At 47.9% G+C, this 24676-nt stretch overlaps 1 protein-coding gene across 1 annotated transcript in view; it reads right to left on the bottom strand.

Annotated features, from left to right (window-relative positions):
- Window positions 1-24676, bottom strand: part of PDE194 (formyltransferase) — a 74070-nt gene that overhangs the window by 25310 nt on the left and 24084 nt on the right. Inside the window, exon 4 of the mRNA XM_086772166.1 lies at window positions 9971-10073. Coding sequence (XP_086628292.1) covers window positions 9971-10073 — 103 coding nt within the window. The remainder of the gene's footprint in view (window positions 1-9970; window positions 10074-24676) is intronic.

The raw sequence follows: 24676 nt of genomic DNA, 5'->3' as shown, positions 1-24676 counted from the left end.
CATGGATATCCAGGATGCAGAAGTGCACAGCCTTATCTACTACAGAGGCCGAGTATATTGCAGCCACAGAGGCTTGCAAGGAGGCATTATGGCTATCTCGGTTAGTGGTTGATTTGGGTTATACAGGGGATATTCCATTGTTGCATTGTGACAGTCAGAGTGCCATCCAGTTGGCAAAGAACCCTGTCTTTCATGCAAAGACGAAGCATGTGGATGTGAAGTATCACTTCATCAGAGAGGAGATAGAGAACAAGCAAATTCAGCTTGTTAAGATTCATACGGATGACAACCCGGCTGATCTGTTGACAAAGAGTTTGCCTCCGGAGCGGTTTGCTCATTGCAGACACTTGATGGGCATTGGATGAGGCCAGTTTCAGCCTTGATATGGCCTTGTATATTATCATGTACATGCTGATTTTTTCTTTTCCTTTACTTAAGGGCACTTTGCCTTTAAGTGGGAGGTTGTTGGGGTAAAGGCGTTATGCCCACCCTTATAGTGTGTACAAGCCCATAAGTTATAGTACATAGTACACTTAGTACTTTTAATGTACTAAGTGCACTATGTGTACTAGTGCAATTTACATGTGTGATAGGGGAGTCACACACTCATTCCCATGAGTTGACTTATCCCCACAACTCTCTCTCTCTCTCTCCCTTGTTCTCTCTGTGTATGTCTCCCACAACTCTCTCTCTCTCTCTCCCTTGTTCTCTCTGTGTATGTCTCCCACATGAATTAACCTAACCCTAATTCTACTTCTCCCACAGAAACGAGGTAGAACAGCCCATGGCAACCTGATGCTAGTGAACCTGTTTAAGCATTCTGCCTCAGAGAAAAGCGGCAGGAGGTGCTACAGAAAAGTTGCAAAACATTATGGACATAGTAACAACGAAATGCATTTCATACTCTGGGAAAAGAGTGCAGCAGCTTTTTTGAAAACGTTTCATATGTTTCCTATCTTTTTATCAGTTCCTCTGGAAAAAAAAAATGGGGTAGCTATCAAATAGCAACCTGCCTCACATAAAGAAAACAAAGAAACCCCACCTCAGAGACACTATATAGTGAAAGTTAAAGCTCTAGACTCTCTAATTGTAACAATCAAAAATCAGGAATCAGGTTTCACAATGAAAAATGCTTGATTCTCATAGTTAAAAATGGTCAAATTTCGCATATAACAGGGATTTTTTTCCCTGGGGAACATATATCAGGGATTTTATGATGTTTCAGGGATTTTTCAAGCACTTTCATCCCCCCAATAGTACAAAACATTTTTGAAACACGTTTCATGACGCACCTGGCATATCATGACCATGAAGACCACTAGGGTCTGTATTCATGAAATGCTTGCCATGATTAGGGTGTAAAGGAGAACGAAGCTTGCTTCTTCCAAAGACCTTGGAGAGCTGTTAACCCAAAAAGAAAGGACTTTGAAAGTATTGGTTGAGAATGATTCAAGGCTTTCCAAGCTCTTTCTTGCTCATTTGGTTAAACAGAGTGCAGGAAGGGGATATAAAAAGAAAGGGTGGTGTGTGTGTGTGTGTGTGTGTGTGGAACTTTTTTTTTTTAAGAAATAGATCCTTCTATTAGTTAATGAAAAACAACGGCTGAATACAACCACGAAGGACTAGATACAACCTAGCCTCATGTACAGGGCAGGGATCAAATAATCAAAAGGGGTGGAGAAAGATGCACTTCCCCTCCGGCTGGCCGCTCTATGAGGAGAAGGCTATCTCATCCAGAGGACGGGGGGAGTAACCACACAGGTGGTCTGTAATGCCAAGTGGGATCACCCCATCTGTCCATGAGAAAAGGGCCAGGCCGCCAGAGCCTCAAGAAAGCTTCCCGCCGCTTTTGCATGCGATCAGAGCCACCCTACAACTTCCCCCAGTGACTGCGGAGGGTATGAATGATGTCGAGCCAAATGCTCCCGATGGACTCCACAGGCGGAGTGTGGGTACCCTCAATGGCTTCACTGCATCTAGCTCGCCATATGTGCCAGGCTGCAATGCTACTGCAAATCTCCCATCTCTAACATGAGCCCGGTCTCTAGTGGTCTGTAGATGGGACTGTGACTGGCTAGTACTGCCGAAATGCAGAGGTGAGAAACTTGAAGGGCAAGCCCCCCACCATCCTCCTGATAATCCCTCACGAGTCACAACCTCAGCCTCTGTGACCCAAGGGACAATGCCCCAAGTAATGATCCCGGTTGAGGCCCTATCTATCGTGAAGATGCAGAGAATACGCTGCCAAACCTGGGCAATCCCAAAGACAATGTCGCTAAGACTCCTGAGGGTGGCCGCACCTCGTGCAAGCTGCTGGTCGACCTCCAATGGCCAACCACGTGCCCACCGCCAAGCTCCTGTATGCCATCAGCCAGAGAAAGAGGGTGATCTTTCGAGGCTGAAAACTGTCCTAGAGGCTCTTCCAAAAATCTGAGAGGAAGCGCTGTGAGAGGCCCTGTCACTACCAATGTACTACTGCTGCATCAATCTCTGGCATCTGAATCCTGCGACCTAGCCAAACTATATACACAAAGAAGGGGGCATCGAGAGTCTCCTCCCAATAAGCGGGATCATGCCAAGTTCACTCGCCCGGGTCCCACCGGAGGCACGTGAGAGGTCAACTCTCCCATGCGTGTGTGTGTGGAACTTATAATGATGAATCCTTTTCTTCTCCACTGAAATATGGAGGTTTATATCCTTGGACATTATTGTGTAGTTGTACCACAATTGGAGCTTCCTCAAACTCTTTAGAACGTATCCTTACAAAGGGTTCAATCAGAAGGCAATAAATTATTAAAGTGCAAGGTGTCCAATACGGACTGCGTGGTGATTTGGGCATATATACTCCACAAACAGCTCCTTGAAAAACAAGGGAAGCTGAAACTTTAGCTTGTGTGAGATGGACAATCTGGACTACATGCATATATACACCATAAGCAGCTCCTCCAAAAGAAAGACTTATCCTAATAAAGGGTTAAATCAAAGGCAAGTAATGATTAGGGTCACATCAGTTACGTACTTGGCTTGCTATACCCTTAAATCATCCTCTAAATTTATTTTTTTTTCGAGAAAAGATCCTTTCATTAGTGATATAAAAAACGCCCGTTGGGCTACAAAAGACCCTCTCCTGCTCATAAGAAAACAAAGCAGAGATCCAATCAAGGCAGCTAGGGAGACTCTCCCTAGGTGCAAAAAAGTACCAATATCAGTACAAAGAACTGAGGGGCTATATCGTACAATAGGAGGGGGGAAAAGCCAAACAGGTGGCCTGTAGTGCCAGCGGGGGGAACCCGCGTGTAGGGTATAGAAGGGGCCGCTGCGCCAAGTGGTGTGAAAGGCCTGGCGCCGCAAGATCGCCTCATCCGAGTCGCCCCGGATGCGGTCATACTGTCCTCGCAGGGTGTGGATCAACTCCTGCCAAATCCCCCGAACAGTCTCTTCTGCTGGTGGCTCCAGTCTCCCCTCAAAGGCCCTGAAACACCGGGCTCTCCAGGTGAACCAGATGGTGAGGCTCCTGAGGAGCTCCCATCGTAGATCCCTCTCCTGTGTCCAGCCGGCGGACGAGAAATCCGGTAAAGGAACAAGGCGAGGCTGGCCCCTAATGAATCTGATGGCCTGGCTATCTTGCTCCGTCTCATATCCCAGAGCAGGCCCTGACGAAGTCGACCAAGCAGCGGCACGCCACGTATACATGCCCTCTGGAGAGAGGGGGGCCAGAATGCGCAGCATCCGCAGCCAAATCTGCTGCGCCTGAGGACAGTCCCATAGGCAGTGTCTCTGTGTCTCCAAAGGGTGGCCGCATCGGACGCAGGCCGCCGGAAGACCACTGTAGACAAGCCAGGTGCCAACTGCAGAGCCCCTGTGGGCGACCAGCCACTGGAAAGTCAAGATCCTGCGTGCCTGTCGACTAGCCCAAAGCCTGGTCTAAAAATCCTCCAGGAACTCCTGTGAGAGTCCCTGTAGCCGCCAATGCTCCGATGCAGTTGGAGAGACCATCCTCCTCGCAGTCAAAATATGTCTCCCCAACCGAACAGTGTACTGGAAAAAGGTGATCTCTGTGGCCTCGGGGGATGCATAAGGATCATGCCACTCGTACTCGCCAGGGTCCCACTGGAGCCGGGCCAACGATATGCCCATATGCGCCAATCAGAGTCCACATCTACAGGGTCTGGATCAATATGCCACTTCCGGGAAGCGGCGGCCACTACTCGTATCCTCTGAAAGATGCACTCTGCAACCAAAGGCGACTCCGCCTCCTCTCTCTGAAGTCTGCCCTCATCCTGGATCTCATAGTAGAGGCATCTACCATCCTCAGTGCAAGCTCTGACAGCAATCAGGATCTCCAACTGTGTAAAGGCTCCCATCCACCGTGGGGCCACTGGCTCGAGAGGCGTGAACCACTGCTCTGTGAGTGCCTCCTGAATGTCATCCCTCATAATCAGCCCCCCTCTGAAGTGACTCAGCCTCTCCACCTGGATCTCCTCTGGGAGACTGCAGAAGGCCTGCCAGTCTCCAAAACTACGTGCTGGGCCTGCCGCCAATGGTCCCCAAGCTAGACGAGGCCGAGAACCCAGCATACGACCCTGCTCTGTGCGTACCACTGGGCTCCAAATGAGCGACTGTCTGGCCCACTCCTCATCACAAGAAGGTGGTCTCTGAGAGAGCCCCGGTCTCAGCAACTCCCAAGCTCGCAGGATGCTCAAGGCAAATCTGTCCTCCCATCCTCTACTGAGGCCTGTCCTCCTCATCTCAATGAAGATCCATCGTATCTCTGGTGCCCAAGTGCCCCCTGCTGGGGGAGCCCTAGCCTGCAGTCGCTGAAAAAGAAGCTCTTTCCAAGGCTCAGCGCCTGGAAGCAGCCCCCGAACAATAAGCTTCCCCAATAAGGCTCTACTCTGATCAACTGGATCTATAATGCCCAAGCCCCCCTGGGCCAGCGGAAGAGTAATAACTGCCCAAGCAACCTTAGCCCGGGCTTGCTGACCATCCCGCCCAGACCAAAGAAAGTTCCTGATCAGCCTCTGTACCTGGCTGATGCAAGAGCTCGAGAAGATCCAGCAAGATGTGATGTACCACATGGTCGCTAAAAGCACATGATTTGCCACCACCACTCTCCCAACCAAGGATAGCCGAGCTGTACTCCAATACAAAAGCTTCTTCTTAATGCTCAGAAGAAGCGGGGCGATGTGCTGCTCAGGTGACAAATCTAGTCCAATCTGGCATCCCAAATACCGCACTGCTATGCCAGGAGGAATCCATCTAAAACCCGGGTCTGGGCTCCATGCCGGAGTGGGAGCGCTACTGATCCAAAAGGCCACTGTCTTGCACCAATTGATCAATGCTCCCGAAGCTGCACTAAAAACCTGAAGCGACTGCTCTGCCCTCTGAAGATTGGCCTCCTGGCCATGCAAAAACAAACCCGTGTCATCAGCAAACTCAGCATATCGAGCAGGTCCTCACCCCGGACTGGTAGCTGGAGTCCTCTCAAACCCACCTCCTCTGCCGTCAGATACATGCTCTTAACTCAGCAAAGAAGAGAAAAAGAAACGGGGCGAGAGGACACCCTTGATGGACTGATCTGGTCAACTCAAAACTCGGCCCCTGTCCTCCTGCCATCAGCACCTGGCTACGAGCTGTGGAATATAGAGCCGCCACTCCTCGAATCCAAACTAGCTCAAAGCCCAGGCGAAGCATAGTGCCCTCTAAGAAACCCCAATCGACTCTATCGTATGCCTTCTCAAAATCGAGAAGCATCACGACCAGGTCCTCACCGACAAATCTAGCTTGGGCCGTCGTCTCCCAGAAGGTGAAAATGTTGTCAAGGATACTGTGCTCCTTGACGAAGCATGAATCAACTCCCCAAGGAAGGGCTGGATCCTCAAACTCAAGGCCTTTGCTAAGACCTTGTAGACAGTATTGAGGATCGTAATAGGTCTCCAATGCCGAATATCATCTGACACTCCCTCCCCCTTGGGGATAAGAAAGATCGAGCCCTCTGAAAAGCTCTGTGGCATCACCCCAGTGTCCAAAACATACTGAAAGCCCCTGCGGAGGCCTGGCCCCAAAAGGTCCCAATAGCGCATAAAAAAGGCAGGCGTCAATCCGTCCTCCTCAGGGCAACTATGACGCGGAAGGACCCTCAAAGAATCAACAAGCTCATCCTCTGAAAGGGGCTCACCCAAAACTGTGCGCATACGATCTGTGACCCTCCTCTGCACATGGACCCACACAGTCTGTCTGCAAGCATCCCGAGCCTCTGTGGCTGGCTCCGCTGAAAGGTGGAGGCTGTCTCAGCCCGTACGGCGGGCCTTCGCAAGCGGCTTGGATGGAGAATAGTCCCCATCCGAGCGGCTACGAATCTGCCCACCCGGTGTGCTGCAAGAATCTCGGATCAGGCGCCAATGGCTGTGTCCCATGGCGACTGCCTCCCGCTCAGAGAGAGCAACCTCGTGTATGCATACATAACCAGGGTCGCGTGCTAAGTCTGCCACTTTGCGAACCACCAAATGTCGAATTCCGGAGGCATCCACTCCCGGTATCAAAGAAAAAATGAGCCAACTCCCAGAGTCGGCCTATCAGGTCTATCACCTCCAGATCGCTCACATGGTGAGAAAACTCAACTGCCTGAGTCTTCAAAATGCTAAGAGCGAGATCCAGAGTCCACTCCCGGTCGCTAGGGCCACAGAGAGGGAAGGAGAAGGCCACCGCTGAATCAAGTGCCTCCTCCCCTCGGGCCGGAGGTATCACTACATGAACTCTGATGGGTGCTGGCTCATGGGGGCCCTCGCTACAAAAAGCCGTGTGAAGGAGTAGTCAAAAGCCTCCGAGCGTTGTCTAGTGTCGAGACAACTCAGTCGACTGCGGATAGAGGATATCCGTGAAGCCCGAATCGGCATGGTAAGTCTCCTCTGCGGTGCTCGAGCAAGGTCGGTGCTCAGTGCCCGCCGGACTCCAGGTGAGCGCCAGGGAACTGCCAGGGCCTCTCGGGGAGCTGAGGCGAGCGGAGGGGGAGGAGGGGGGGAAGAAGGGGGTGGAGAAGGAGCCGCTGCCAAAACCGGAGCGGGAACGGGAGGAGGCGAAGGTGGAAGCGAGGCGGGAGGGGGAGACGGGGGAGGGGGGGTGGGGGCGAAGGAGGGGGTGCTGGCATCTCCTGGTCCTCAGTCGGCGCTGGGGTCTCCTCTTGGAGGGGAGCAAAGTTCCTCAGGGGAACCCAGTGATGCTGAGACTGCGGCTGCTGCTGCATCGGTCTCTGGGCGTGCTGCTGTGGCTGTCTCCCTCTACGGCGCCCCTGTCCAGGCTGCCACTCCGAGGTCTCTGTGGGCTGAGCAGGTGTCTCGGAGGCTGCCTGCCGAGCCGCATCTGTGGGCGGGCCATCGGGGGCCTGCTGCTGCGGTGAAGGTCGGGGTCTCCTGGACCTACCTGCATATAAAACACTGGTTCGGGAGCCCCGAAAACTCCACTCTCTGATCAATCCATCCCCCCCCATCCTAGGTAGCTGAATGACCTTTGGAAGGGAGGAGATGTCAGGAACCAAAACTCTGACCGAAGGTAGCCCAGCTGCTCTAGCCACCACTGAAGCTGTTGTGGGGCCAGTCTCAAGCATCGAGCCCACCAATGCTCCTAGCCTAGAAAGGAGCGGAAGGTACTAGCGGCGGAGTCCAGGGAAGCAAACTGTAACATGGAATAGGCGCTCTCCCTGCTCGGCCGCTGCTGCTAGGTCAAAACCATGCTGCCAAGGTCTGAAGAATGCCCGAGCGCCCCTGATGTCAAGGGGACTCATGGCTAGGACCTATGCCACGCTCTGGGCTGTCTTGAACTCAATCTGGTAGTGTCCACGGCCCAGTAACTGAACGTCCAGAATCTTGCCCACATCTGCAAGAAGGCGGGCCTGGAGAAGATCCCGGATCTCCCCTCTGCTAGGGCGAGTGCCGACTATACGGCAGATGGTGGAATGTGCCTGGAGGTGTTCCACCTCTGCGGCGAGGCTCGCTTCCTCTTCTGGCGAAAGAGAAAGCCTGATGGGGGTATCCTCAGGGGCGGGCGAGGGGGCTTCCCTCTGAGGTGGGGCAGGAGGAGCCTCCATCAGTGTCTGAAGCTAGGTCGAAGGCGAAGCGAATGCGGAGAGTCCTGCAAGAACCGAGCTGCACAAAAGGCGGAGGGGAAAAGGCGGAAGGCAGAGAAAAACAGAGGGGGCGGAAAAACACAGAAAGAAGGGGAGGGGCGTAAGGCGGCGGCGAAAAAGCAGGCGGGGGGTGGAGGCAACGCGAAAGGGCGTGGGGGGGAGAGAGGGCGGAGGCTAGCGGAGGGGGTGGGTCGCTGAAGAAGGGGAGAATCAGGGGGGCGCGAAAGAGAGGAGCAGGGGGGCGGGCGCTACAGAGCTGGAGCGGGGGGCGCAAGAAGACCAGGCGGGGGGGGGGGGGGGGGGGGAGCAAACGCGAGGGCGGCAAAAAACAGGGCAGGCGGGGGGAACAGTCGCGAGGGCGGGGAGAGGGGAGTGCGTGCAGGCTGCAGCGCGAGCAGGGGGGAGCGGAAGCTTCAGCGAGCCGTCAGTTTTTGATATTCACATCATCCTCTAAATTTGTGTTGCTTGCTTCATAGAAAATACAAATTCACAAAAATGGAGAGGGCTACTTCTTTCGTTCACCTCTTGTAACGTGTTTACTCTTGATTAGTATATACTTACATGGGCCAAAGGCCATGGTACATTAATAATGGATGTGGACATAGAGCTAAGGACCAAGGCCGCAAGGGTGGATACAATAATGTAGTGTGTAATGAGGGCTCAAGTATAAAAGGCTGGACACAATAATGTAGTGTGTAATGAGGGCTCAACTATTGAGCCTAATGAGGTATCAATCATTTACTAATCTAGATTACACATCTTCCTACTTCTTGCAAGCTTCCATGGTGTCCTCCTCCCATATGAGATTGCACATGTGTGTACTCCATGTGCAGATTTCTTTTCTTTGCAGCTTTCCCTCTTGCAGTGGTATCAAAGCTTTGCCTAGATCCCTTTCTTGCACCTCCTAGCCATGGCTTGCTCTAGCATGATCCGTATCTTCTTCAAGTCTATTTTAGTAATTTTTCTTTAGGCTTCTAGCCTCATAAATAGATCGAATCCCCCTCGCTGCCCACCCAGTGGCTGCAATTGGCTAATGTGAAGCTTAGTCTTCACACCCCTTATATATTAAACATTTTCATGTTTTATTTGATGTCTTGGCACTTCTCTAAACAAATGGACACCTCAGCTCCTAACGTAGCCATCTACACTTCCCAATGATCAATCTCCATATCCTCCCCGAGTATCCCCGAACACAGGACATGTACAGTGTAACACCACACATCTTCGATATCTGGTGCACTGTATAAAGCACTCATGGCACAGAAAACAATAGTGATCAATTGAGCATAACATTCTGCTTTGTAACAAGACAAGAAATGGCCATGTTGCAATGATTGGCAGCCTGCCCTAATGCTTGCCTAACCCAGCAGCTCCCATTGGCCAGTGTAAACCTTAGTCTTCGAACATTACCAATTTTACAATGTCTTTGATGCCTTGGACCTGTCCCTCTGCACTCGACTGACACATTGTCCACCTCAGTCCCTAGCTTAGCCCTCTACACTTGACAATCCTGGTAATTCCCCTTAGAGTATCCCATAAATACATAACAAGTAACCTTCAATCTCTAGTGCACTGTATAAAGCACTCACAGCACAGCAAGCACTGGTGATCGATTGCGCATAGTGTTATGTTCTGCAAGAAGACAAGAAAATAAATTGTCCTCTACATTTATGCACATGGTACCCATATACACGTAAGCGTCCTTTATATCTGTCCATAAAGTACTCACTACCTTTTCACATCAAAGAGACCATTCCACACAAGAATTATATCAACTGTTATGGCAGATTGAAGGATAAAGCACACAGTTTACATGCGTAGTTGCCCATAAGAAGACCATACTCTTACCATGGGTTGGAATCTCCAAGAACCTCTTTGGCAAGATATTTCCGTATGCAGCTGTTATACAAAGGTCTGGCTGTAGATCCTTCAGCCCTGACAAAAAGACATCCTGTATCAATCAAGTAAGTGCTCCTAGCAGCTATTGCAACCGAAAGGAAAATGCCAATCAATTGTATGTATTACATAAAATTTAGCAATAAAACATTCAATCACATATTAACAAAAGATGAATGATGGTTCTGTGGATGAGGGGGTGTTCAGCCAAGAGCTAAGGTTCCACTCCCACAAGCCAAGCCAGTTAGCACTGGCGTCCCCATACCACCAGAGCCTGTCCTAAGGGATCCTCGACAAGATCACCTATGATCCGCCATGTCCATGGCAAGAATAAGCCTCTTGGTCCAAGTCTAGCCCACCATGAACCAATAATAACCCAAGACTCACTTATATAGTGCTTATTGCTGCTATAAATAACATTCCAGTCATAAATAGCCAATAACCTTGGATTTATTAATATTGAGCACCGGCGTCCCATACCACCAGAGCCTATCCTAAGGGACCCTCGACAAGATCGCCTGTGATCCACCACGTCCATGGCAAGAGTAAGCCTCTTGGTCCAAGTCTAGTCCACCATGAATCGATAATAACCCAAGACTCACTTATATAGTGCTTATTGCTACTATAAATAACACTCCAGTCATAAATAGTCAATAACCTTGGATTGAACCTTGGCCACCCATTCAAGCGTGCTTTCCCTAATCCCAAGGCTTCCCTAACCCTATTGGAAAGTCCCTTACCCAAATGCGTGTTGTTGGCATTTCTGTACACTAGCCGCTCATCCTCCAAGCATCTCATGAGTTCCACGTCGCCTCCTGTCCATTTTTGAATGTAATCCTGCCGTCCGTCTTCCAACTCTTCATTACCATACTACTCCTCACTCCGCCAGAGAGGGTGCAATATGTGGGTAACATCGTGGATTGGTCTATGGAACCAATCCCACCACTCGTTCCAAACCTGTCAAATGTCCTCAACCCTGAAAATTAGTCATGAATGATCAAAGCTCTTAGCTAAAGCCTAAAATACAAGTTACAACAAGAAGACAACTAGTTGGAACTTGGAACTTGGCATGTTGAGTACCTCTCATTTGTCAAGAGAGTGCATCGGTTAAGAGCCTCTCCAATGATCAATCCAGTCCATGAACTCATACAAGAGTCCAAGGGTGATGCCCTCCATGTTAGTGATGCGAAGAACACTGTAGATTGGTTGAAGAGCACTCACCAAAGCCTCTACCTCCTTCCATCAACCTTCTTGCATCACTTTGCGATATATATATATATATATATATAGTGAAAGTTGAGAGAGAGAGAGAGAGAGAGAGAGAGAGAGACTAGAGTGTGTATGTATGAGCCTTGAGGGAGGGAGAGAGAGGGTGTGTATGAGAGAGGGAGAGAGAGTGTGTGTGTGTGAAAGAAAGAAAGCTGTATTAAACGTCTGCAAAAGGCCAAAATGACCTATGAGACCAAAATAGTCCATCCTCATCATCTGGATACATCATCAAGATTCAAGATTCAAGGGTACAAAGTAAAATGAAATGAACTAAAATGAACTGGTAGAGTATAGAGATAGCTCCAATAGTGCGTATAAAAAACATCATCATCCTAGTATGTTTGAAATTTGAACTTTGAACTTTGGGTCTTGAGAAAGGCTTAAGGGAGGGAGCGAGAGAATGTATGAGAGAGGGAGAGAGAGTGTGTGTGAGAGGGGCTGCCTTGGGCCCTTAAAGCCCCCGTCTAAAGACCCAAACCAACCAAAAAAAAAAAATCGTGGACGCCTCGATCAGGCAATCGTATGCCTCGAACTGTTAGAGGTGCGCCTCGTAACAACTATGACCCTCTCAACCACATGAACATGTATGCAAACCTGGTTTGTGAGGGCTTCAAAAGCTCAAGGTCACTATTGTCACGATACATTGCCAAGACCTTGGGCCTCTTGGTAACAAACTTCACCAAGCTACACACAGTGTCAAAGATGTCCGCAATCCACCCAATCTTTGCAAGATCTTCAATGAGCAAGTCTAAGCTATGGGATGCACATGGAGCCCATACAATCTGCACAAGAACTCATCCTCTAGCATCCGTCCCATAGAGACACAATTGATACCGTTGTCAGTGACCACCTACACTATGTTTTGTGGGCCTACCTCCATGATAGCCTCTCGCAGGTGTGACTATATAAACTCTGTGTCACCATTGTGCCAGGCATAGATACATCAATGGCACGCAAAAACATAGTGTCCTTGCAAGAGGACACCAAAACACTGTACACATTCCTCTTGCGTATATCTGACCACCCATCACTCGATCTCATGAAGATCTCTAACTCTTCTCCTACTAAGTCAGCTTTTTCAACCAAAGGGAAGCCCAAGTGGCAACCCAAAGGAGGTAATACCCACGGCGACAAATCCAAGGAGGAGTCTGCCTCAGGCTCCAAGGATAAAGATAAAGGAAAAGATAAGGACAAATCTACGGAGAGGAAATGTCACTACGGTGGCAAGGCTGGCCATCTTCGGTCCAATTGCTTTAAGAAGAAGAGAGATGAGGAGAAAAAGTCAAAACAAAAGGACTCCAACGACAAAGAATCCAAACCCAAAGACAAAGATGTGGCCTTTGTTCTAGTCGAAGAGTGCACCTCATCCACTGAGGTGTGGACTTCTACCTTTCTGGAGGACTGGATAGTGGATTCCAAGGCTACTTCTCAAATGACTCACAACAACGATATCTTGGAGGACTCTCACTCTATCTCTATGCAGGTCCGACTTGCTAACAATCAACTTGTTGATACACTGATTATGGGTAATATTCCTCTAGTCACTCCCTCAGGCAAGCCCCAGTACCTAGAGAATGTCCTTTATGTTCCAATGTTATCCAAAAACTTACTTTCTGTCTCTAAGATAGCCCAAAAAGGCTATGGCTTATACTTTGATAATCAAGTTTTAGGATCATTCACAAAGATTCTCATAGGATTATTGCTCAGGGCATTCAAGAGGGTGGTCTTTACAAGATCACCAGTTTTCAAGAGGACCCCATTTTGATCATTCTTATCTGTTCCAACTTCTAGCCTCTCATCAGGCTCTTCTTACAGAGGAGGATACTACTCTTTGGCATGCCCGTTATGGGCATCTTTCCTTCTCTTCACTCGATCTTCTTGTCTCCCGCCACATGGTGGAAGGCTTGCCTCAACTACCTCGGATGTCTGGCATCTGCTCAGCTTGTCTTCAAAGCAAGCAACATCGGGATTCATTTCCATAGGAGGCCTCTTTCAGGGCTTCCACCGCTCTTCAGCTTGTCCATATGGATTTGAGCGGACCTATGACTACGGTCACACCTGGAGGAGCAAGATATTTTTTCTTATTGGTGGATGATTTTTCCAGGAAGGTCTGGGTCTTTTTCCTGTCCTAGAAATCACATACATTTACAAAGTTCAAAGAATGGGTTGCTGTGGTGGAGGCCGACACTAGCCACAAAGTTGTCAAAGTGTGCTCCAACAATGGTGGTGAGTTTACTTCTCGAGCATTCACTAACTTTTGTACTTATCACGGCATACAGAGACAGTTTTCTACTCCCCACACTCCTCAGCAAAATGAGGTAGTAGAACGAAAGAACGGGACCGTGGTTGAGATGGCTCGATCCCTTCTTTCTCTTTCTCAGCTTCCTCAAAAGCTTTGGATTGAAGTAGTTAACACTGCTGTGTACATCATCAACCGTTCCCCCACAAAGGCGGTCAATGGAAAGACTCCAGAGGAGGCATATTCTAGGAGAAAGCCATCAATTTCTCATTTCCATGTCTTTAGATGTGATGCTCATGTTCATGTTCCGATTCTCATCGGACAAAGTTTGACTCCAAATCCACCAAAATGATCTTCGTCGGCTACAGTGAACACTGGCTTTGGGATCCCAAAAAAGAGAAAGTTATATTATCTTGGGACGTGCGCTTTGATGAAACTCCAGAGACTACCAGATCCTTGGAATCACCAACAACTTCATCAACTCCTTCCTTGGTTCCACCCTCACCATTGGTTCTTACCTCTCCTCCACCTCCGCAGGGCACCTCTCTCCCTCCACGGTGGCTTCTCTCTACATTGCGGGATTCTCAAGTCCCTTCTCCGACCATTTATCAGTCTAGGATTGCTCCATCCGGATTGAGGAGATCTGCCAGATTACAAACTCAGAGTGCCGGCATACTTACAATTAATTTTGCATTGATGACTTCCTTGCTACATCATGCGGAGCCTTCTACACCAAAGGAGGCCTTACAAATTTTTGAGTAGCGGCTTGCGATGGAGGCGGAAATGGATGCCATTAACAGAAATCAGACATGGGGACTTGTTCCCCGCCCTTTTCATAGGAAGGTTATTGGCGTCAAATGGACTTACAAAGTGAAGTTTCTTGCAGATGGTTCACTCAACAAATATAAAGCCCGCTTGGTGGCTAAGGGCTGTGCCCATAAGGAAGGTGAGGAGACTTTTGCTCCAACTGCCAGATATACCACTATTCGCACTGTTCTTGCCATTGCTACCCACTTTTCTTGGCCCATCTTTCAAATGGATGTCAAGTCCACCTTTCTCAACCAAGTCCTTCAAAAGGAAATATATGTTGCACAACCCCTTGGCTTCATCCACAATGGTTTTGAGGACCATTTTTATCTTCTGCGAAAAACTCTTTATGGCCTTAAACAGGCTCCCAAGGCGTGATACCAAAAGATTGATGCTTTCTTTCTTTCTCATTCCTTTGAGAGAACTCCTACGGACAGTAACCTTTATGTTTTGATAGAGGAAGATCACATTGTGATTGTCATTTTGTATGTTGATGATCTTATTCTCATTGGATCTGGCCCTGACCGCACTACTATGATTATGGATCTTCTAAGTCATACCTTTGAGATGACTAATCTTGGTCTACTTTACTACTTTTTGAAAGAGTGCACAGAGCGGAAGCAAAAGAGCACTAGAGTGTGCTGAATAGAGAGTGCAAGAGAGAGAGAGAGAGAGAGAGAGAGAGAGAGATGGAGCAACTATGCTGAATATACTGAAGCAATATAGTCCCAAGCAAGTGACACAAGAAGTCTCATAAGTGAGGGAGCAAAAGATAGACTAGGGAAGATACAAAACTGAGAGGCCAACCCACCTATTTATAGGTGGGGAGTGCTGGCCGACTGGAGCTACTGAATCTGGCCAACTGGAGGAGAGTGCAAGAGAGAGAGATATGGAGCATAGATGCCACGTAGAGTCGTAGACATATCTGAACAAGAAGGTCAGGTGTGCATTGTCCTGCACATGAAGCAATGCCAGTCCGTACTGTGAGTCTCCCTCTCGAATGATGTCAAATGATCTGAGTGTTAGGTTTGCAACCGGACACCAGGCGTCTGTAGGAATTGCATGTAGTTTGCATGTAGGACGGGGCCAGCCCTTAGGGCTACCCCAAGAAGGGGATGTTCCATCCCTTGAATGGGCAAGGGATAGGCCATGTACCACCCCAAGGGGCCAACAAAGGCCCCATGTGTTTCTCACCAGCCCATAGAAGGGCTGGGCGGGCTGGCCAAGGGGCCTGGCCAGCCAGCTGACAGGCCTAGAGGCCCTGCCCAGCACGGCGGCCAGGCAATAGAGGCTGTCCCACAGCCATGCGCAGGCTGGGACAGCCATCTAGACAGCAGCCAGAGCATGCGTAGCCCAGCCAGTGTGAAAACTCTCGGAATTATGCATTTAATTGCATGGGATCTGGTCGTGAATTTTCCTGCAGCAGGCTGACTCCTGGAGAGCAAACCGATCAGCAGGTTGAAGGGATATAAAAACCCAAGACCATAATTCAATCATTCATCTCATAATTCACAAAGGTAGGTGCGTTCCAAGGGCCAGGACAGCCAAGGGGAAGTGCTCCAGCCAAGGTGAAAAGTGCAAGTCAAGAACCAATGTTTATTTTCAGATTTACATCATTCTAATAAAGCAAATACACCATTCATGGTGGGGGCCCCACTGAGGGTATTCGGGACCCAATATTGTGTCCTCTTCTCCCTCTCTCCCTCTATATTTTCTACACATCATCTTCTATGTTGTGCGTTATATTCGCCGTGAATGATTGCTGAATTCTGAGCATTGCAGTTACCGATTCTTCCAACGAGCTTCCGCATGTTACATTGGTATTAGAGCCTTCTTTATGTGTGAAGATTCAGCCAGAAAACCAAAAAAAAAAAATGTTCTCACTTGTGTGGTTGGTTTCTAGACTCCGGCGGACCACCCCTTTCGGTGTGACTCCCGTCCCTAGAAGGACGGTTGGTTTTCAGCCTCCGGAAGTCTCCCACACGCATAGTGGATGGTCAAATTGCGCTCCGAAAAGAACTGCATTTTCCTACTATGGCAAGCTTCGAGGAAGGGAGAGAACGACAAACTTCGGAACAAAGTGCACCAGGCAGTCCTTCGAGGGCGGCCAAACAGAGCACCAAATTGGAAGAGCAAAAGGCGCCAATCTTGGGCCTGGAAGAGCGCACCCATTTTCCAGCCTCTTTTTCTCCGTCTCCTCCTCCCTCTCCTTCCATTTCCCAGATCCTGACAGCTGATCCTCTACCAAATGACCCTTTTGAAGAGTTACGACTGCAATCGAGTTCGACAGTCAAGTACAATGGCGGAAAGCCCAAGACTCCAACCTGCCACTCCCAAGGCAACCGCCTCGGGGGGGAAAGGCCAGAACCAAACGGGTCTTTCCCAGGACAGAGCAGAGCCTCTGGCTCCAAGAACTCGACCAATGCGCCCAAGCTTACTCCATACCAAAAAACTCAAGCAAGCAAGACCAGTGGGAAATTGAGTGCTAAGGAGACAGCTCAGTACAAGGAGGAGGATAGGTGTTTTTTTTGTCACACAAAAGGACACACTTCTAAGGATTGTCCAAAGAAGACTACCACTCCACAGACAACCACCCCAACCTCCACAGCTTCCGTGGTGAGCCAAGCTCCCACGGACCCAAGCGGCTATCCCTAGTTCTTCAGATCCCAATGCTTCGGTTGGTGCAATCGTTAGCTGGGAGGTACTTCAACAGGAGGCGTGAGAGTCAGAGAGAGGAACACGACTACTCATGTATTGATTATGATAAATGAAGTACAATAGCCACATAAAAGGATGTGACCTAATAGTGTGTTCACATGGTCCGGCCATAAATAGTGCCAGGTGGACCAAATCGCTTATAAACCTTTATAAGTGAAACTAAGCTAAAACTGGGGGGGAAAAACCTCCACTAACTGAAAACCTACTGATGATCACTAGCACTCCCCTAGGTGCATACACAGCATAAAACCCAACAAACCCCCCTGGAGTGATATGTGAGCACTGTACATCATCCACCAAAAGGAAACAAATTCAAAGCAGTGCGGAATGCTTTGAATTTCGAACGTGGTAATGCCTTGGTGAAGATGGCTGCTCTATAGGGCAGTAGATCAGACGGATATCACCTGCCTGGAGTCTCTCCCGAACAAAATGATAGTGAATCTCAATGTGTTTCGTGCGAGCATGAAACATAGGATTCTTGGCCACGGCAATGGCACTCTGACTATCAGTATAGATAGGTGTAGGCTCCTCCACTGAAATATCCATATCAGTCATGACACGACGCAGCCAGACACACTCAACGGCAGTAGTGTAGGCTGCTTTGTACTCTGCCTCACAAGACGAAGTGGCCACTGTGGTCTGTTTCTTGCTTAGCCAAGAAATACATGAAGAGCCAAGAAAGAAACAATTTCCACTAGTGAAATGTCTGGTATCAAAATCACCAGCCCAATCTGAATCGCTGTAAGCATATAACTGCATGTCACCCCCCTCAGGATAAAGCAATCCAAGAGACAAGGTACCCTGCAAAGACCAAAATACACGCTTCACAGCTTGCCACTGTGAGACAATCGCGGGCTGTGCATGAATCTGCTCAACTGAGATACGGCATACTGAATATCTGGCCGTGTAGTACACAAGTAAATAAGGCACCCAACAGCCTGAGCATATGTAGTGGCATCAAATAAAATATTGTCATCCTGTAGTGACAGTTTCCTCCCAGGCTCCATAGGAGTGCTGATAGGCTTGCAATCCTGAAATTTAAATCCAGAAGTTTAGCAACATACCGAGATTGCAACAACCCAATGCCTCTGTTATCCTGCACAAACTGTATGCCCAAATAGTAGTGTACGAGCCCCAAATCAGACATGTCAAATGTCTGTTGCAGTATCTCTTTAAAAGCTGCAATTTTGTCAACATTTGATCCCATGAGCAAAAGATCATCTACATAAAGACTGATGACCAGCAGATCTTTCTCTTCTTTCTTTACATACAAAGTGGCTTCTGATGGACTGTTCACAAAGCCTTGAGTGAGCAGGAAAGCATCTATCTTTGCATACCAAGCTCGTGGAGCTTGTTTCAAACCATACAAGGCCTTTTTCAGCCTGCATACCTTCCCTTCATGACCATGTTCTGCAAAACCTATGGGCTAATGTACATAAACTTCCTCCTCGAGGTCCCCATGTAGGAAAGCACTCTTGATGTCCAACTGATGAACAACCCAACCACGATGTGCAGCCAATGCAATGACACACCTAAGTGTCGACATACGGGATGTAGGAGCAAATGGCAGCTGCTCCCCCAGGCGGCTGAATTTCAGCAGGCTGCACTGCCCTTCTCCACTGCTTTCAGACGTGGGCCACCTCCACAAGGACTGTTGTGGCTGCTCTCACAGGTGGCTACTGACAGGCTGCCCTTTCCTCTACCCCCAGGCGACTGCATCTCCTTCCTTCTACGCAGCCCACCAAAGCAACTGGCTGCGTGTATCCAACACCTGCAGGCTGCGTGTGCAACACCCATAGTTACCACGGAACGTCGTTCCGCCTTCCTGGAACGCCGGAACGCCGTTCCGGGCGAAGGCACGTTCCCGGAACGCCGGAACGTTCCGCAAAAAAAAAAAAAAGTTTTTTTTTTTTTTTTTTGGGCGGAACGTTTGTTTTGCTTGTAGAAATGTATGTTCATGTCTTGGGGGAGCAAATATTAGGAAGCATATTTGGCTATCCGTATACAAAAAGTTACATTTTTTTGTGTCATATGCTGACATGTCATATGACGTGGCGTTCCGCGACGTTCCCGATCCGCTCCCGTTCCCGTTCCCGCTCCCGTTCTAGCATCCGACGTTCCCGGAACGTTCCCGTTCCGTGGTAACTATGGCATCACCAATCATTGGCATCTTGCTTCCAGGATATTGTCCACCACCAGTAAGTTGTGCTCCTTCTCTCACAGCAGGCGGCTGTGGTCTTTCGTGGTGGTGCTTGTTCTGATAGTTCTACACGAGGCAACTCTTTCTTCAACAAGGGTGGTTTCATCTTCATCATACCACAAGTATTGGTTTTCTATCAACCATCTACAAGTAAGTGATTTTCAGATTTGAGTAAAGTATTTTATGTTTAAATCTGATAAAGGATTCATCCCGCTCGGCCAACACCCGTTCGGTGCCGGGTTGTCCAAGCTATATTGGCAAACCTCGGTCCAAAGGTGCTGAGATCGGGAGAGCCAGGCGTTAGTACGAGAGCGCCTATTTGTGCGTGGTCTCGGAACACCAGTGAGGCGCTCTCCGCGGAGTCCAGTGAAAGCACAGGACCGTAGCGATTGGACCACACTAGTGGTCGTTCTGCTTCGAGCTTCTACATCGAAATTCGAACCTATTTGTTTGGTACTGTTTTTATATGTACATGGACATTATCTGGTTCTCAGAACCCATGGAGCATTGTATTCATTAAATACTCCCAATAAATATATCATATATTGAGGGGGGGGTCGGCCCGTTCCGGCCCCAGTGCTGGTGTCCATCTTTCCATTTCTGTTCATTTATTTTTCAAGTTGTTTTAAGTTGTCCATTTCAAATTTGTGGTTTTAAAGTTGTGCTATTAAGCGTGTGGGTGTCCAACGGAGTCTTTCCCACTTGACGGGATCGGTTTCATTGGTATCAGAGCACGGTTGTTTCCCTCTTCCTAGTGGGGAAACGAACCTGTGTACTGGACATCCCGCTTTTAGCAAACTTTGAACACAATGGACAACCAAGGCAACCCTTTGGAAGTGCCAAATTCGAGGGGTCCATCTAGTGCCTCTCGTGGGTCTGATGCCCTGCGTGGTAGACACAAGCCCCTTGAAAGGGTTATGGATAGTGAATCCAAGGGTCAACTGTCTCCAGGAAAGACAGTTATGCTTGAACAAGAGCCTGATGCTATGAGGGCTGAAATGGAACATATGAGAAAACTTTTGCAGGCTCAAGAGCAAGAATTAAAGTTTTTGCATGAAGATCCACATCTGCAAAGTGCTATTGAAGCCAGAAAGGCTGATGCTATGGTTGATGTAACCTTTGAATCAATGGCTCGTGAAGTGGGCAAGAAACCAAGGGAGTTGGCACTTGCCTATCTCCTTCGCAAAGGTGATATCAAAGAGGGGGATGACGGAGAGCTGAAATTCAAAAATCCACCTCGTTTGAAGCATGGAGATCCTGCATCTCAAAGGCTGAAATCTTTTATACAAAAGGAAGAGGTGACTATCACCTCTCGACATGCATCCTCTCCCCAAGGCACTAAGCCTGACAGATATATGTATGCCAGTGCTCATGGAGGGCACGAAAGTCACATGCATGCAAGATATGTATCTCATGGTGACAGGTCTACTTCCAGAAAAATTTTGCCTTCTGAGTTGTCTCATGGAGAGACCATGCCATATGCAGGTAAGTCACATGCATCTGAGCTTCGAGTTCGTGGAGCACATGCCACCGTGCCCCATGAAGCTTCTATGACGGCCCATGGAGCCCATGCAGACAGGGCTACCCCGTTGAATAAGGGGAAAAGAAAAAGAGAGGACCATGAGCCTCATGCCAGGAAGCTCAAGGAGTTCAAAGCAGGTGATAAATCTGTCAAATTTGATGTCTTTCATGGTGAACATGATGCTTCTAAGGTGTTAGCGTTTGTGGCACAGTTCGACATTGCTTTTAGCGATGAGGATTTCACAGAAAAATCAAAGGTGCGCCATGCTAGCATGTTTCTAAAAGGGACTGCTGCCCATTGGTGGATCACTGAAAAGATCACCAAGGATCCCATCTCCACTTGGAAGGAATTCAAGGATAGATTTTATGCTCAGTTCTTGCCACCCAATGCGGAGCAAACTCTCACTCAAAAGTGGGACAGGCTGGAACAAAAAGATAATGAGAGTGTGCAACAGTATGTTAACAAATTCTGGAAAGTGTTGCTGGAAGTGACTCCCTTCATGCAAATCACAGAGGATGAAAGAAAGAGGAAGTTTCGTTCTGGATTGCAACCAGCATATAGATCGGGTATTGAATTGCACCCAAAACATACGTTGCAACAACTCACAGCTTCTGCCCTTGCTACGGAGCAATTGGTGCTCAAGATCAAGCAAGATCAAGGAGGTTTCAAGGGGAAGGACAAGGCTGTCCCAAATCAGCAAAAGGGTGGACAGCCACCTAAAAAGAACTTCCGAGAGCCTTACAAGGGTGGTAAAGCTGAAAATAACACATCTAAAGAACAGGGCCCAACAAAGAACAAATTCGGCTTAACCCCGGAGCAAAGAGAGCAATATGCTAAGGATGGAAAATGCTTTTCTTGTGGTAGCAAAGACCACATGTTTCGGCAATGCCCAGATCGCAAATCAAAGCACGAGGACAAGCACACTAAAGCTAATGTACATGCAGTTCCTGATGTGCAAGGAAATACAGGTCATGATGCAAAAGAGCGTATGGTTTGCAAGGCTTGGGGGCAAATCAAGGATCAGCCCGCACTCTTCATGTTTGATGACTGTGCAACTGACAATTTCATCTCTATGCAAATGGCAGCTGCATTGGGTATTGAGGTTGAAAATATGGGACCTCAGATTGAAGCCGAAGCTGCATTTATTGGTAAAGAGGTGCAGGTTACCCCTTTCATAGGGAAGTTGCGCATCCATATACAGGGCTATCTTGATAATGAGCATTTCTTAGTTGCTCCACTGAATGGATGTGATGTATTGTTGGGCAAGCCGTGGCATCATAGGCTTGAGCCCCGCAAAGACTACAAGTCCAATATGATTTCTTTTATGCATAAAGGCCGCATGCATTTTATTGATGCTGGCAAAGAAGGGGATTCTATCCCAGTTGTATCACACATCCAAATTAATAAAGCAATGAAAAAGAGTCTTTCAGCGTACTTGGTTTTTGTGCGTGATAGTCTTGTGCCAAATCATCAAAGTGTGGATGCTATGTCTAATGATCGGCTGAATTTTCTTAATGCATTCAAAGACTGTTTTGCTGACTCGTTGCCAGGTGAATTACCTCCCCAAAGGCCCGAAGATCACCGCATAGATCTTGTGCCAGGTAGTTCTCCACCTAACAAACCCGCATACCGAGTGAGTGCTGCACAACAACAAGAAATTATGAAGCGGGTAAACGAGCTTTTAGAGAAAGGTTTGGTTCAGCCCAGTTCCTCACCTTACTGCTCTCCTGTGCTTCTTGTTCAAAAGAAGGACGGATCATTCCGTATGTGTGTAGACTATAGAGCTTTGAACAAGCTTACCATCAAGAACAGATTTCCTATTCCACGTATTGATAATATCTTGGATAAGCTTGATGGCTCAGCTTGCTTTAGCAGACTTGATTTGAAGAGTGGTTATCACCAGATACGCGTGGTGCCACAAGATGTCCATAAGACTGCATTCAGGACAGCCTTCGGATTATATGAATTCTTGGTAATGCCTTTTGGTCTCACCAATGCTCCTGCTACTTTTAATCGTATGATGGATAGGATATTCCGACCCCATCGCAAGTTTACAGGAGTCTTCTTTGATGATATCTTGGTTTTCTCCAAGAATGAGCAGGAAGTTAGGAACACAGAACTCATTTGGTCACAGTGTTCGAAGAGTTGCGGAAGCATAAACTTTTCGTCAATGCCAAGAAAAGTGAGTTTTTCCTTTCAGAGATTCATTATCTGGGACATATTGTATCCAAAGATGGAGTTACAATGGATCCTGCAAAGATAGAGACCATTCGGAATTGGCCCGAATTGCAAAACGTACATCAAGTACGTAGTTTTTTGGGATTATGTTCGTACTACAGGCGTTTCATAAGGCATTTTGCTATGATTGCCACTCCTCTACATGATCTCACGAAGAAGAAAACTGCTTTCAAATGGACTTCAAAGGAACAGGATGCTTTCTTGCAGCTCAAGCATGCTATTATATGTGGTCCAGTATTGATTGTTCCTGACTTGCACAAGTCATTCGTGGTTGAATGTGATGCTTGTGGTGATTGCATAGGAGCTGTCCTAAATCAAGAAGGGCATGCAGTTGCATACGAGAGCCGTCGTTTGCATGATGCTGAGCTTCATATGGATATCTATGAGAAAGAGCTCTTGGCTGTAATTCACGCCTTAAAGATTTGGAAACATTACCTTCTTGGGGCTGAATTTGTAGTCAAGACAGATCATCAAAGCTTGAGATACTTTCTATCTCAAACCAAGCTTTCAGAGAAGCAGATGAGAATGGCAAACTTTCTTTCCATGTTTCATTTTCAGATTGTGCATACTCCAGGAAAGAAAAATGTGGTGGCCAATGCACTATCTAGGAGGCCTTATGTTGCTGCAGTCTCAGTGGCCTCTCATGGAGATCTATCTGCTATGAGAGATTTATATCATTTGGATGCTGATTTTTGCCATATATGGACTGATTTGATGGCTGGTCATTCACATGCCTCTTATGTTATCAACGAGGGTTATCTCATGAAGGATAATTGCCTATGTGTGGTGAAGGATTTGCGTCCAAAGGTTATGGACGAATGTCACGCTCCACCTTATGCTGGTCATAGAGGTATTATGCCTACTACTCGCATGATTCAGAGGTATTTCTTTTGGCCAAGCATGCGTAAAGACATTGAGGCTTATGTGCGTGCATGTATTACTTGCCAAAAGGTGAAATTTGACAGGCAAAAGCCTCCAGGTTTGCTTCAGCCATTGCCTATTCCCTCGCAACCTTGGGAAAGTATCACGATGGATTTTATTATGGATTTGCCTAGATCCCAACATGGGAATGATGCTATTTGGACTATTGTGGACAGGTTTAGCAAGCAAGCTCATTTCTTGCCCGTCAAGAAAACCATAAGCTGATCATATGGTAAAGCTTTTTCTTGCTAATATTTTCAAGCATCATGGTATGCCTAAATCCATTGTTGGGGATAGAGATCCCAGGACTACAAGCCTATTTTGGAGGGCTTTGTTTGATAATATGGGTACTAAGCTTGAGTTTTCATCAGCTTATCATCCCCAAACGGATGGCCAAGTGAAGCTGCAAATTCAGCCGTGTTGGATTTATTGAAATGTTATGTAGCAGATCAAAAGAGTGCATGGGAGAAGTATCTTCCACTTGTTGAGTTTGCCTACAACAATACAATCCATGCTTCCACGGGCAAGGCTCCGTTTGAGATCATTTATGGCAGAGTGGTCTTGCCACCCATCCTTCGTACAAAGGATGAGATTTTTGCAGCTGATGAATATGTTCGTGACTTGGATGTTGCCTTTGGTCAAGTGCGGACAGCCATTGCAAGATCTCAGGATAAGCATAAAATGGCTGCTGACAAGCATCGAAGGGACATGGAAGTCAAAGAAGGTGATTGGGTATTGCTGAAA

Source organism: Cibotium barometz, chromosome 32 (genome assembly GCF_041138505.1).
Source record: "Cibotium barometz isolate CiBa-2024 chromosome 32, ASM4113850v1, whole genome shotgun sequence".
NCBI classification, from domain to species: domain Eukaryota; kingdom Viridiplantae; phylum Streptophyta; class Polypodiopsida; order Cyatheales; family Cibotiaceae; genus Cibotium; species Cibotium barometz.
Note: the sequence above shows the minus strand (reverse complement) of the source record. Positions and strands in the feature narration are given on the sequence as shown.